Here is a 14,307-nt window from a genome sequence, read left to right on the forward strand (position 1 = left end):
CTACTCTCCTCAATTCAGGCACAGAGCAATTCCCAGGGCAAGGCTTGGTCAGGGTGAGCAAAGAGCCATCCCTTCATCTGAAAAATGGAGAAAATAATCTCCATCATATCTATACTCCACAGAATTGTTATGGAACTCAGATGTGACACCTTAAAAGGACAGAGACCAGACCTGTGATTTCATTGATAGGGGACTCTCCCAGAAGTAGAAACTTTTTCTACCAACCAGGCCACATACTGACTTAGTTTTAAAATGTAACATTAGCTATGTTTTATTATATTTTTATTTATTTTTTAAATATTTCCCAATTTCATTTTAATCTAGTTCTACCCTCACTTGGGAGTACTGTGGGCTGTATGCAGCCCATCATATTTGACATTTCTGGTCTAGAGAACTGATAAGTGACTTTGTGGCCTCTCACCACCACCACCCCCCTCCCGCCAGTCTTTCTGGCTCCAAACTTCAATCTCTATCCACTATGAAATGCTACCTCAAGCAAAACCTTAAAGGACTGTTTTAATGTTAGGTGTTGACGTTGTTGTTGTCATATAAATATTAGGTGGTGGTGGTGCATAAATGTTAGGTGTTGTTTTTTAAAATGTTAGATGGTATATAAATGCTAGCTGCTATTATTATTTAAATGTTAGGTGTGGTGTTGTCTGTCCCTTATTCTCAGAGAGAACAATGACATCACGAGGGTGATGTTTTGACTTGCACGTGAACTGGATTTAAGTGAGGCAGAGATGTGAAAAGTTGTCAGCCTCTCTCCTCCAGACTCACAGAAGTCCAGTGGCAGGACAAAAGGCAATGGTCCAGAATGCAATGGGTGACCTTGGTCTTTCTAAAGTAAGTGTCTGGGTACGAATTGAGGCAAAAGATGGCCCAATTTACCAGCACACACACACACACACACACACACACACACACACACACACACACAAACAAAAAATCTGGGAGGGGAAGACCCTTAGAAGTTCTGGCCAGAACTGGTGTTACATAAATGTTAGGTGCTGCTGGTATTATTGGTGCTATATAAATGGGGGATGATGTATATGTGTTTGGTGTTGGTGTTATGTAAGTGGATGGTAGTAGTGGCGGTGGTGTGTAAAAATCATTTTCATCATCATCAACCAGTGACTTAGTACCTCCTCCATCAATTCCCTAGAACGACACCAGCTGTCACTGAACTCAGTTTATCATACCAAAAATCACAGCACTCCTTTTTTAACAAGCCTCTTCACATTATTCTGCCCCAATATCTACTCAGTCATCCAGACTTCCTTCTAAAGGTTAGTCTCAGCTGCCTTTACAAAAACATAAAGAAGCACTGTGGCCTAGTGGAAAGAGTGATAAATTTGGAGTCAGAGATCACGGTGCACATCTGTGTGTCCTTGGGCAAATCACTTGCCCTCTCTGGGCCACACCTCTAAAAGGCAGATATTGAGCAAGACAATCTCTGAGGGCTCCTCAAGCTTCTAGAACTCGTTCCAAAGTCACTTCCAAGTGAGACAGTCTGTGTTCTAGTCCAGTAGCTGTCAAACTTTATGGTTTCAGGACTCTTTTACACCCTTAAATATTCCTGAGGACCACCCCACCCCACTCCCACCAAAGATCTTTTGTTTACGTGGGTTTTACTTATGGGTATTTGCCATACTCAAAATTAAAATGTACTAGTATTTTTATGAAAATAGTTATGACCATACAGAAAGGTTCTAGAGGAAGGTCCAGGGACTCCAGGCCCACGCTTAAGGCCCCTTACCTTACAACCCAAGCCCTGCATGGTACCTTGGAGTAAATAAATAGACACAGATAAATCTGTTATTAAGCACTTAATGTGTGCCAGGGACACTATGCTAAAGTAAAAGAAATTGATGTTGAAATTCATCAAGGTTTGCTAAGAGTATTCCAAAGTGCCATCTGGCCGGATGGTCTCCTAAGTGGTCTCCCAGCTTCCAATCTCTCCCCTCTCCAATCCATTCTCTACGTAATTATCATGAATTGATGCCAATGAAGTTTGCAGAACAATTTACACATTGACCATGATCAGGTAAAGGAAAACAACCTCAAAAAACCCAAGAATCAGTAACCAATCACAACTTGTGAGGATTGATGATGAAGCAGCTTCAGACCTCTCAACAGGGACGTGAAGTTTTACATTTCCAGACACCAACAATGTGTAAATTTGGTGGACTTGTCTATACTTATTTGTTACAAGTGAGAGCTATCATTTTTTGAAGGGGGAAGTGGGGAAGAGTGGGGTTGTGATGACCACCCCAAGAAAGAAGGGGAAGAAAAAAAGTGTTAAAAAATAATTTTCAAATACACAAGAAAGAAGAAAGAAGTTCAGAAGGGAACAGAGCAGCTATTAAACTACATATAACTTTAAAGTGCACTAAGATTTTTGGAACACCCATACTTTTCGAAAATGTGCTGTATGTAATACTCATGGCTGTATACACAATCCTCTTTTTCTGTTCTTTGTATATGGAAATGCTCATGTTTGTTGGTGTTCCTCAGGTCAGCGATTTTTAAGAGGATGAAAAGGATACAGCAGCTGAAAATTACAAACAGCAAGGAAATCCTTAACATGTTTAAATATGGGGTAGGGAACAACACAAGAACACACGCCCTATATACTTTACTTCTGAGGGAATTCACTCTGACTGGGGACATGGTTAAAGGGCAGACAAAAACAATTGAAATGCTGCTAAGGGACAAATTTCTACGCGATCAGAACAAAAACTGTGGATACAGGTTAAAAATAACTGATGACCTCTCTGGCTGGGTGGATGGAGCCTGGGCTCCAGGCCGAGTTCAGTCTTGCTCAATTACCCCATCAGTAAAATGACAGGGTTGGGCTACATAATCTGTGAGGCCCCTTCCAGATCTACAATTTGAGTAACTCTGTGACTAGCTGTGTGACTTTAGGCAAAATAACCATTCTGAGCCTCAATTTCCTCATCTACAAAAATAAAGATAAGAGCTGCCTTCCCTCCTTCACAGGGCTAGTGTAAGGATTGAAAGAGATAACTCCACCATTAAAACATCTCGAGTATCTGACCGTTTTTCTCAACCCTAGTTGTAACATCTCACAGGACAAGTGCAGTAGTCTCCTAGAATCCAGTCTCCTCCCCTCTCCAATCCATTCTCTACATAGCTATCAAATTGTTATTCTTAAAACAAAAGTCTATCCTCCACTCAAAAATCTTCACTGGCTCCCTACTGCCTCAAAGGTAAAACACAACAGCATTAGCCTGGCTTGGGTCCAGAATATAGCTCCCTCCTAATCTTACTGGTCTAATTTCATAACACTCCCCTTCATGCACTCTCGCTTCTAGTCAATCTCACCTATGAGCCCTTCCCCTCCACATAATATACCGTCTCCTGCCTCCACACTTATGAATAAGTAGTCCCCCACGTCTGAATGAATTCCCCTCTTCATCATATTTAAATATCTCGGTACACATGATATCTTCCTACTTGACTCACTCACTGCTCCACCTCCCCACCAGCTGCCTTGCCCATTCAGGGATGACTCCATCCTGAGTCCTCACCAGCCAGTGAGCCTACATGTCCCTCGACAAGGTCGCCATTTTGTGAGGAGTGTGTAGTGGTGATGCTCTACCTCTCCACCAGCTGCCTTACCCGCCCCCAAACTCTTCAGCTCCTCTGTATATCTTATCTTCCTGTATTAGAACTTAAGATCCTTGAAAGGAGGTGCCATTTTGTTTTTATTTTTGTATTCCCAGCAATTAGCACAGTGTCTGGCACATAATAAATGGTCCATCTTATCTATCTATTCATCTCTATCTGTCTATCCCTACTAGAAAATAAGTTCCTTGAGGCAGTTGGTGGTGCAGTAGATAGAGCACCAGCCCTGGATTCAGGAAGACCTGAGTTCAAATGTGGCCTCAGACACTTGACACTTACTAGCTGTGTGACCCTGTGCAAGTCACTTCACCTCGCTGACTCACCCCCCCAAAAAAAAAGAAAGAAAGAAAGAAAAAGAAAATAAGCTCCTTGAGGAGAAAGGGGAAAGGGAAAAACCATTTATTAAGCCCCTACTATATGCCAGCCTCTATACTAAGCATTTTATAAATATTATCTCATTTGATCCTCACAACAACTCTATGAAGTAGGTACTAATACTACTCTCACTTTGCAGTTGAGGAAACTGAGGCAGACAAAGGTTAAATGACTTGCCCTTTGTTTCACAGCTAGTAAGTGTCGAAGGCCAGATTTGAACTCAGATCTTCCTGATGTAAGGGCCAATGCTCTATCCACTGCACCACTTCACTGAGGGAAGGGAACAATTCATCTTTAAGTATTCCCAGCACCTAGAACACAATGCCTTGCATACAGCATTTACCAAATACCTGATGACTCAAACTGAATTAAATAACCCCCAGGTACAAAATGGTGGCAAGACACCACATTAGAACATCCTGAGACTGATATAACTCACCTTCTTGTTTAGCAGGTGGCTCCTTGGACTCCTTCTTGCTCTTCCGTCCCTCTTTCCCAGAGTGATCTTCTCCAAGATCTATGACAAGTTCACTCTCTGAATCAGAGTCCAGACCTAAATGTACCGTAGGGGAATCTGTCTCATCTTTGCCTTTAACTTTCTCTTTCACAGGATGGGGCAAAGTCTTGACTTTTTCTGAAAAATCCTTCTCAAGATCTGTAGTGGACTTTTCTTTGACCAGAGGGTCTGATTTTTCAGTGGGGGGAGATGTGCTTTTTAAATCCTCTTTGATTTCCACTGGAGTGGGAGGTTTAGGCTTTTTTTTCAAGGCAGTTGAATCTTTGTCTGTCCGGCTACTTTCCTTGTCCTCTGTCTCCTCCTGTTCAATCTTAGTTTTCTGCTCATCGTCACTGATATACTCGCTATCACTTGAGTCCGACTTCTCTGAATCTTCCGAATCACTGTGCTCTACTGCTGTATAAACATCCTCCGAGATTTCATTTATTCCTAAATGGGAAAGAGAAAAACCAGTGAGCGCTGTATTCATTAACCAAGAGAAGGACACCTCACCACTGTGACCACCATGCAAACACTTTCCATGTCAAACATTAAAAAGGAAACTAGATTCTTATGATGAATAGGTCGCATGATGGAATAAGAACAGTGGACTCAGGTCTTAGATTCAAGCTACGGCATCACAGAATTTGAGAGATGAAAGGCACCTTGGCAGCTAATTACCTCAACGCACACCCGAAAGAAATCCCCTTGGTTTCAAAAACACCTGGGAGGCCTTGTATGAACCAATGCAAAGGGAAGTGAGTAGAGCCGGGATAACAATTCATATAATAACAACACTGTAAAAATCAAACAACCTTGAAAGCTTCAGTAATTAAGCACTACAATGACCAATCACAACCCCAAAGACTCATGATGAAATGGCTCTCCACCCCAGGCAGAAAGTGACGGGCCCAGAGAGAGGTCAGAAGCATATTTTCTTCTATCTTTTTTTTTAACGGTTAATGCAAGAAGAATTTGTCTTATATGACTCTAAATATTTGCAATGAGTTTTGTTTTTCTTGCCTTCTTGAGCGGGAAAGGGGAAGGAGGAAAAGAGAGAATTCAGAACTGAAAATAAAATAGAACTGTAAAAAGACAAAAAAATACCCACCAATACACACTTGACAAGGAGTCATCTAGTTTCTGCTAGAAGACCTCCAAGAAGGGGAGCCCTCCAACTTCCAAGGCATCCGTTCCACTTTTGGATAACTCTGATAATTAGGAAGCCTTCCCTAACATCAAGCCCCAAATGGTCTTTTTACAACATCCCCCCACTGCTCCTAGCTTCAGCCTCGGAAGCCAAATACAACTTTTATCTCTCCTCCACAGAAGAGTCCTGTAAGACTTATGGCCCAAGCTAAACATTCCCAATTTCTTCCACCAATCTTCCTATGGCATGGACCCAAGGCCCTGCACCATCCTGGCTGCCCACATCTGAATCTTCTCAACTTTTTCAACTTTACTCACAAGCAACTCTCTTCCTTTACTCCTGACTCTCTTCCTTTCTCGAAACCTTGGTTTCCTCGCGTGCCAAATGAAATACTTTCAAGTCTGGCCTCAGACGTGTGACCCTGGGCAAGCCACTTAACCTAGACTGCCTCAGCAAAAAACAAAAACAAACCAAAAAAAAAGAAATAGAATACTACAAGTACTACCACCTTACAGTGTTGCCAGAAAGAATGCCCTCTGTAAAACTATGTTCCGTGTACACTTACACGTATACCTATCTTCCTCCTGTCTGAATGTTGAGAATCCTTGAGAGCTGGAATCACCTCATTCTATTTATCTATACACAGCTGGGTGGTGAAGTAGAATGTTGGCCCTGGATTCAGAAGACCCAAGTTCAAATCCTGCCTCAGACACTGACTAGCTGTGCAACAACAAGCAAGTCACTTAATCTTGCTCAACATCAGTTTCCTCATCTATAAAATGGGGATAGTAACAGCACCTGTCTTCCAGGGCTGTTGTGAGGATCAAATGAGATAACATTTGTAAAGTAACTTTAAAAGGCTATATGAATGCTAGCTATCATTAGCATCATCATCATTATTATCCCCAGTGTTTACCACAGAGTAGGTACTTGATAAAATCTTACTGATTTATATACATCTAAAAATCATGAAAGCTTAGGCACTATAAGAAATTCTATTGATCATCTAGCTTAAACCTCTCATTTTACAGGGAGAGAAAATGAGGTTCGAAAAAGGGAAGTGATTTGTTAGGTTTGCATAGCCAACAGAAGGGATTCGACTTACTGAAGGTCACCCAGTGGGTTAAGGACAGAACCCAGGCCTCCTGGCTTACTTTGGCTGTCAGAAAAGGGACAGGAGCTTCCACCATGATGATGTCTCCCTTTGGGCCGTGTGCATCCAATGTTCACACTCATTCTAGACCCATTCTGGAGCACACGCATGAAGTTCTACACTACTGGCCCTAATACTTTTCTAGTCAGAGATTCAGGAAGTCTTCACTGAGCACCTATCAGGTATAAAACAACAGCGTCCGGCATACAGCAAGTGCTTAATAAATGCTTACTGACTTCAGGTGATTCAACTTATCAACTATGATGACTATGAGGTGGCCAATATGTTTTGCATGATTTCAGATATAGATATAGATATAGGTATAGATATAGATATAGATACAGATACAGATACAGATATAGATATAGATATAGATATAGATATTTGCTATCATACTGCTTGCCTTATTAATCAGTAGGGAAAGAGAGAGGGAATTTGGAACTCAAAAATGTTTTTAAATGAATGCTAAAAATAATTTTTTTTTAAAATTTATAAATATGTGTCTTGATATTTTTGCAAAAGTGTTTACGTCTAGCTGGAGAGACAGGACTTCATTAAATAAGAAAACAGGATAGTATATGATTGATTCCTGTAACCTCTACAGTGTACCCAAGAAGAGCCACAGGTCCTCAGAACAGAAAGCTCAGGGTCCACAGCATGGGAGAGCTAGGGAAGGCTTCACCACCAAAGTAGCACTTTAAGTACCTTAAAGATGGGGTAGGATTTAAGGAGGCCAATTAAAGGGAAAAGTATTTTGGTTTGGAGAAAGGAGGGAAGAGAAAGCAGGAAAGGATGGAACTGGCATTAAGTAGGTTGGGGGCTGGCAGCGGGAGAGAAAAGAATAAGGGGTAAATACTGTGTAGCCACTGGATCAGACCTCTAAGAAACCTTAAGAGGACATTTAGAGAACTTCTGTTTCTTTAAGAGGCAGCTCAAGCCATCTTCAGCATCTTGAATCCAACTGCTAATGGCCTCCCTAACTACCCTGGATTTAACCATGGGTATTTAATCACTGTATATTTAGGCTGTATCTGCATTTATATATATATATATATCCTTATTATCTCCCTCATTAGAACAGAAGCACTTTTCCCAGGAGGGATTGTTCCCTTTTTTCTACTTGTTCTCAGTGCCTAGCACACTGTAGGTGGTTAATACCTGAAGAACCACTAATCCAGTCCAATGCCCCACCCCCATTCTGCAGCCAAGGAAATGGAAGCCCAGTGGGTCAAACTGCCCAAGGTCATACAGGTTACAAGGTGGCAGGGCTGGGAATTGAACTCAAAACTCCTTAACTCCAAGCACTAAGATTTTAGATTAAGAACTGGAAGAGACCTTAGAAGCAGCCGAGTCTAACCTCCCCACCTCCTCATTTTACAGATGAGAAAACTGAAGCCCATGGAGATTAGGTGACCTGCCCCCTGGTCACAGAGCTGTATCAGAGGCATGGCCTGAATGCAGGTCTTCCTCATTGCACAGCCAGCACTCTATCCACCACACCACACTTCTGCTGATTTGTTGAAGCGTGGCAGAAGAATACTGAGGCAGCCTTGTTTATCCTTGTTTTCGAAGACCAATGACACAGATGCCTTGACTCGCGTGTGAATTGGATTGAAGTGAGGCAGAGCTGTGCAAAGTCGTCAGCTTCACTCTCTCTTCCAAAGTCATCAAAGTCCAGGTACAGGCCAAAAGTCGAGAAGACTGGCAATAGCCCAGGATGCAGTGGATGACCTTGGTGTCTTTGATGTCTGCCCAAGCTCTAAGTGCTCCATAGAGCCTGCTTCAGCCATCTTCACGGCCACTGGAATCAACTGTTCTCATTCTCCCATTCCGCTGGGGGAAGTCTTCACATGCTTGAGGTGGACATCCCCCTAACTCACTGATGAATTTGAGGCTTGTCAGTTACCCTCAACCAGGGTTAGCCTTTCTGACAAGATGGTTTTCCCAGGGTGTCATCATTGCATGTGCTACAACTTCTTGGAGCCACAGGTGAGAGCTGGGTGACAAGTGGACACCAAAGATGGACGAGCAGCCCTGCACCAGAGGTGCCCCATACACCCATGGGGCAGATTCAGGGTCTAATAAACAGACCAGGACTGAGCAAAAAGGTGACATTCAATGCCAAATACACACTGTTGCTAAGATACTGGCATGGAAAATCCTGAGCTGATAAGATTTTAAAAAGAAAACAATTTTCCTAGAAGAAAGCTTCCTTTGCATATTAAGTACCTTCCAGTGAAAGAACAACCCACCCCTGGTTTGGATCAAATTATCTTCCTGTGTAATTATTAACCAATGGCTGACAAATAATTGACCACAGAGGAAATCCACTTGAGTTTTGCCTAGAGTGAAAACCTAACCTCTGGCTCTTAAAAGAAACAGGCTTCACCCTAGCGCCGTTTTGATCCACGGCCAGGACATACCTAATTGTGCTTTGCAACTCTCTATGGTCTTGTCAAGGTTAAGCTGGAACCGGCTTCGAATCTGCCTTTTGGGTGAGATGAGGGGCACCGGGGCTGCCTGCTGCTGAACGGACTCACTCAGTTCTTTCAGGTCCATATCCACCTTGCTCCGATCTGAAAGACATGTTATTATAGAGTTACTTTACCCTAAATTACTTTGCAACTTCACCAGCAATGCTCAGTACCAATGGTGCCACTTAAAGAACTCCAGCAAAATCAACTTAGAGCAGATCAAGAATTAGAGAATTAAATTCTATTCTGTATTTGTACCATCATCTCAAAGACACAAAAACTACCAAGAGAGAAATTTATTTCAAGGTGCTTAAATTCAAACAAGTTAACAAATTAATCAATCATTTAAGTACCTACTACACATAGGCACTGTGCTTAGCACTTAACCTATTTATCCCATTTGAAGCTCACAACCACCCCTGGAGGTAGGTGCTATCATTATCCTCATTTTATAGACAGGGAAACTAAGGTTAAGTCACTTGCCCATGATCACACAGCTACTAAGTATCTAAGGCTGGATTTGAAATCAGGTCTGCCAGACTCCAGGTCCAGTATCTAATTTCCTCCAGACTCCAGGTTAAGAACTCCTCCTACTCTAACTCCTCAATTTTATACATGAAGAAAGTGAGTGGTAGATGTCAAATGAGTTACCCAAAGTCAGAGTGACCCGTGCCCACATCTCCAGTCTACTGGTACAGCCTTCACTGCTCTAAACCAAGTTGCCACTCAGTCCATCCAATTACCCAAGAAGTCTCTAACATGTTGTAAAAAAGGGATGGAAAGAAGACTAGAAAGATTCTATCTGGGCCTCTCAAAGTCCTGCCTACCAAAGACCTCCACAGGGCTTTCCCTTACCTAAACAACAGGGCTCCACCCCAGCATCAATCCCTCTCCATCTACTACCCAGGAGAACTCTCTAGGCTCCAGAACCTCTAAGGCTCTCAAAGAAGAGATCTGATCATCTAAATCCCTCCCTATGTACCCTTCTCCACTCCCAAAAGAAGATCAGCTTGGAAGCTTGATAAATGAAGTCTTAGACTAAGTATCCAAGAAGAATTAGGAACTAAGAGAAACAGGTTTAAACACTACCTGCATAGCCCTGAGCAAAATTGCCGGGGGGGGGGGGCAGTTTTTTCTCTGTAAAATTAGAGAAATGGAGTAGGATCAAACATTCTTAAATTTTCTGTGAGTCAGACTCCTTTGGCAGTCTGGTGAAACCTATGAACCCCATCTCAGAAAGGTGCTGCCTACATTCATAATCGAAAGAAATGCTTCCATTAGAAGTTAGTGAAAATAAAGGTGTAATTTTTTTCCCCCTCCATACCCCTCCACATTTATGGACTCCTGGACCAAATGGTCTGTAAGATCCTGGCTCTAGAATTCAGTTCTAAGTTCTCTGCCAGCTAGAACATCCAATGTTCTATGGGCCCTGTGCGCTTTGTCCCCCTATGTTCTGGGACTTCAGATTCCTTCAGGTTCCGCGGTTCTAGGATTCTAAGCAGGGAGCACCAGCATTTAAGAATGCTTTTAGGCATTCACAAAATAATATGTAGCAGAAGCCTCTCTTTAATCCCCAAATGACCCAAGAGTCCTCAGCCCAAGTGCCACTCCCCTCAACACACCCCAACTTTTGTCCTTGGGGTTCCTTGCCTATAATTTTCACTGCTGCCTTACGCCCAATCAAACTCCTGGCTCGCCTGCTTCTTCTAAAACCACCTGGGAATTCTGAATGGTAAAGTGGTCCATCACCCTCTCTGGTTCACCATAAACTCCTCTGAGCAAAGCTCTTTGCCACCTGATGGGCACCCCCTCTCCACTTAGCCCACTGCCTTGTTGGTGAGATATCAGATCCTACATTCCCAAAGTCAGAGGACCTAATTAGATTGAGCTGGAAGGACCTCAGAAGTCATCAAGGCCAATACTTCCATTTTTACAGATGAGGAAACTAAAGCCCAGAGAAGTTAATTAATTGGCTAGAGGTCACACATTGGGTCATAACTTATCTCACCATTCCATCACACTTCCTCTCATGAAGGTGTGCATGATAAAAAGTGCTTTATAACCCTAAAATGCTACAAGAATGTGAGCTAGTTTTCTTATCATTACCTCATCATTAATCTCCCCTCTTCTCACAGAAAAAGTCTTTCCTAATTCGTACAACTCATACATTTCATTATAAAGGATATTCTGACCTTTATGAAACTTAATAGTTTTAAATTAGCAGAAGACATTTGCTGAAGAGCATTCATCAGGAATAGCGAACTCTATTTTAGGAGTGAACTTTTGACTTAAACCTGAAACACAAAAAAGCTCCATCATTTTAGGAAAAATCACAAAGAATGGAAGGGAAGGGAGTCCCGAGGAAAAGAAGGATTCCCCCAGCAGTAAGGAAACTGAGGCAGCTAGATGTCACAATAGACTTGGAGTCAGGAAGATCTGAGTTCAAACCCAGCCTCAGACACTTATAAGCTGTGTGACTGGGCAAGAAACTTAAGTCTACCTCAGCTTCATCTCCTACCTCCCAGCATTGTCTACCACAGTTTCCTCCTCCGTAACATGGGAATAAGAGCACCCACCTCCATACTGTGAGAATCAAATGCGACAATATTTGTAATTCACTTTGCAAACTTTAAGGTGCCTGGGAATGCTAGCTATCATTCTAATTGTTGCTACTGTTATTATTCTGTTACATTCATTCTTCCAAAGCCTCCCAAATGCATCTACCTGTAGAAGCAGGCAAAAAGAAAGCTTCTGAAGTTCCCCAGCCAAAAGTCTCTTGAGGATAATCTTCCCAGCACTCCTCCCCCCCCACCCCCAACTTGGAACATGCCAGGTCTTCCTCCTCCCTCTTGCCAAGTTTTCCCTTTCAGCTGTTGCCTCTCCTAATCAATCAGTCAGCAACTCCCTAACGCTATTCTGTCTGAAACACACATGACCCTGACACTCTGGGGTCAAGCCTCTATTGCCAACCATTTCATTCTTATTGAACAGTGATCAGTCTAGCTTCCATTCCGAATGGGAACAGAGAACATCAGAACACACCTCTTCCAGCCCCACCCACAACACCTGTGCTCTGGAGAAAGCTCCAAGGCCTCATGATTGGAGATGACCAAAGAGTGCAATAGCTGGTCTAGAGAATAAGCTTGCTGTCCAAGGAGACCACTGACAGAGAGAGTCCTACCCATCAATTCACTGTTTCCCAAAGCTCTTCCTGACTACCTTCCTTGGCCAGGATGGAAACCAGGAAAGGAAGGTTCTCTTCAGGCTCTAAGTCCAGCTGAAGGTCTTGAAGACTCACCTAACAAACCAGAAAGAGCCATCCCTGCCTCAAGGGTCTTGCTTTTTCAATAGGTCAATGAAAAGTCTTCCTGGAACAGCAGATGAACAAACCCAGGGGAATTTACAGGACTAAACCACATTCCATTCACTTAAGGTCAGCAACCCCTATGTGCTCTCAGGGCAGAAAGGCAACTTTTGATCACAGTGCTAATGAACTCCTGAGTTTAGTTTAACTAAAGGTAAACAGCTAGAAGATAAGAGGCCAGATTAGAAACAGACCAAAGGGAAGCGAAGATTAATTTTGTTCCATATTACAGTCACTTACAAAAATTAAAAATAAAAAAGTTCATTTATATAGCAGCCACAGAATATCAGGAAGGGAGAAAAGGGAGACGGGCATAAATAAGCATTTCTAGAGTGCCTTCTACGTGCTAAGTGCTTTTTAACAAACATTATCTCATTTGATCCTCAAAACAACTTTGGGAGGTGGGAGTTAACATTATGCCCATTTTACAGATAAGGAAACAGGTGAACAGAAATTAAGTGACTTGCCCAAAGGGGTCACAGAGCTAGTAAATGTCTGAGGATGGATCTGAACTCAGGCCTTCCTGCCTATGACCAGCACTCTCTACCATCAGCTGCAGAGGATGCCCTGGAGATCTGAGCCAATCCCATCACTGTATAGGGAAACAAACTGAGACCCACAGAAAAGAAGAGATCTGCCCAAGGTCACACCAGAGATTGAGCCAGAACTAGAACCCAGGTATCCTAGCCCATCTCTCCTACCCCACCCACACCCATTGTGTTACAGAGTAAACAACGGAGTTCTCAAAGAGGGGAAATAACTTAACCCAGGTCACATGTAGCACAGCCAGGGTTCCATGGCTCACTCTAATGCTCCATGCTGCCTGTTCTGACGCGCAGCAACTTAACTCGAGATCTGCTGATTGACAGCCAGACACATTATCGGGTGCACCACCAGCCTCCCTTCCAAACTTTCCTTGCCTGTCTCTCTGGTCTCATACAATAAGGAAACTACGGTCACCACCCTGGGACTTGCTAGGGACCCCCTAGATGACCGCCTAGGGTCTCTCCCAGCTCCCCAAGAGATTTTATCAAACCCCTCCCAAAGTACATCCAAGTCCACTGTAGAACGGTCACCAACGAGAGGTCTGTAGTACGGCAGAAGAGAGAACAACTTTGCCTTAAAGTCAGAAGACCCGAGTTTTAGCCCTTCCTCACCACTTACATGCCTTGAACAAGTCATTCCAAAGGAGAAAGTTTTATCATGGGGCAGAAGGACTACACAATCTGGAATCAGCAAGCATCTGCTCAAACCCTGGGCTGTGTCTCTTAGCACAAATCAATCCACCTCTCTGAGCCTCACAGTCCTCCTTTGTAAAATGAGGAGGGTGGGACTAGATAATTGCTAAGAATCTAAGACCTCTCTCAGCCTCAGTGTCCTTGGCTGTAAAATGGGAATAAAAAATAATCATTCTACCCATCTCACATATACTTATACATATACAACTATTTATAGATATACATATATAATATGCAAACACACATATGTATGTGTATATGTATATGGGGCTGTAAAGAGATATAGATAAATAAAATGTGTGTATATGTATAAACATTCTTATTCTGGAATGCCAACGCAGACTGCAGATCAATTCAAAAACTGAACTGAACAGCAACTCAACAGACAGTCCCCCTACTCAACAAA

The 14,307-nt window shown here is 42.8% G+C and overlaps 1 protein-coding gene across 15 annotated transcripts in view; it reads right to left on the minus strand.

Moving 5' to 3' along the window:
- Positions 1-14,307, minus strand: part of ZMYND8 (zinc finger MYND-type containing 8) — a 113,718-nt gene that overhangs the window by 26,782 nt on the left and 72,629 nt on the right. For all 15 annotated transcript variants that reach the window (XR_013484678.1, XM_020984152.2, XM_020984161.1 and 12 more), the window contains 2 exons: positions 9,249-9,401; positions 4,466-4,972 (listed from right to left, as the gene is read on the minus strand). Coding sequence is in view for 14 of the 15 variants with exons in the window: in XM_020984152.2 (XP_020839811.1) it covers positions 4,466-4,972; positions 9,249-9,401 (660 nt within the window). In the remaining variant the exon portion in view is untranslated. The remainder of the gene's footprint in view (positions 1-4,465; positions 4,973-9,248; positions 9,402-14,307) is intronic.

This window comes from Phascolarctos cinereus, unplaced genomic scaffold (assembly GCF_003287225.1).
Source record: "Phascolarctos cinereus isolate Bilbo 61053 unplaced genomic scaffold, phaCin_HiC Scaffold_2;HRSCAF=192, whole genome shotgun sequence".
In the NCBI taxonomy this organism is placed as follows: domain Eukaryota; kingdom Metazoa; phylum Chordata; class Mammalia; order Diprotodontia; family Phascolarctidae; genus Phascolarctos; species Phascolarctos cinereus.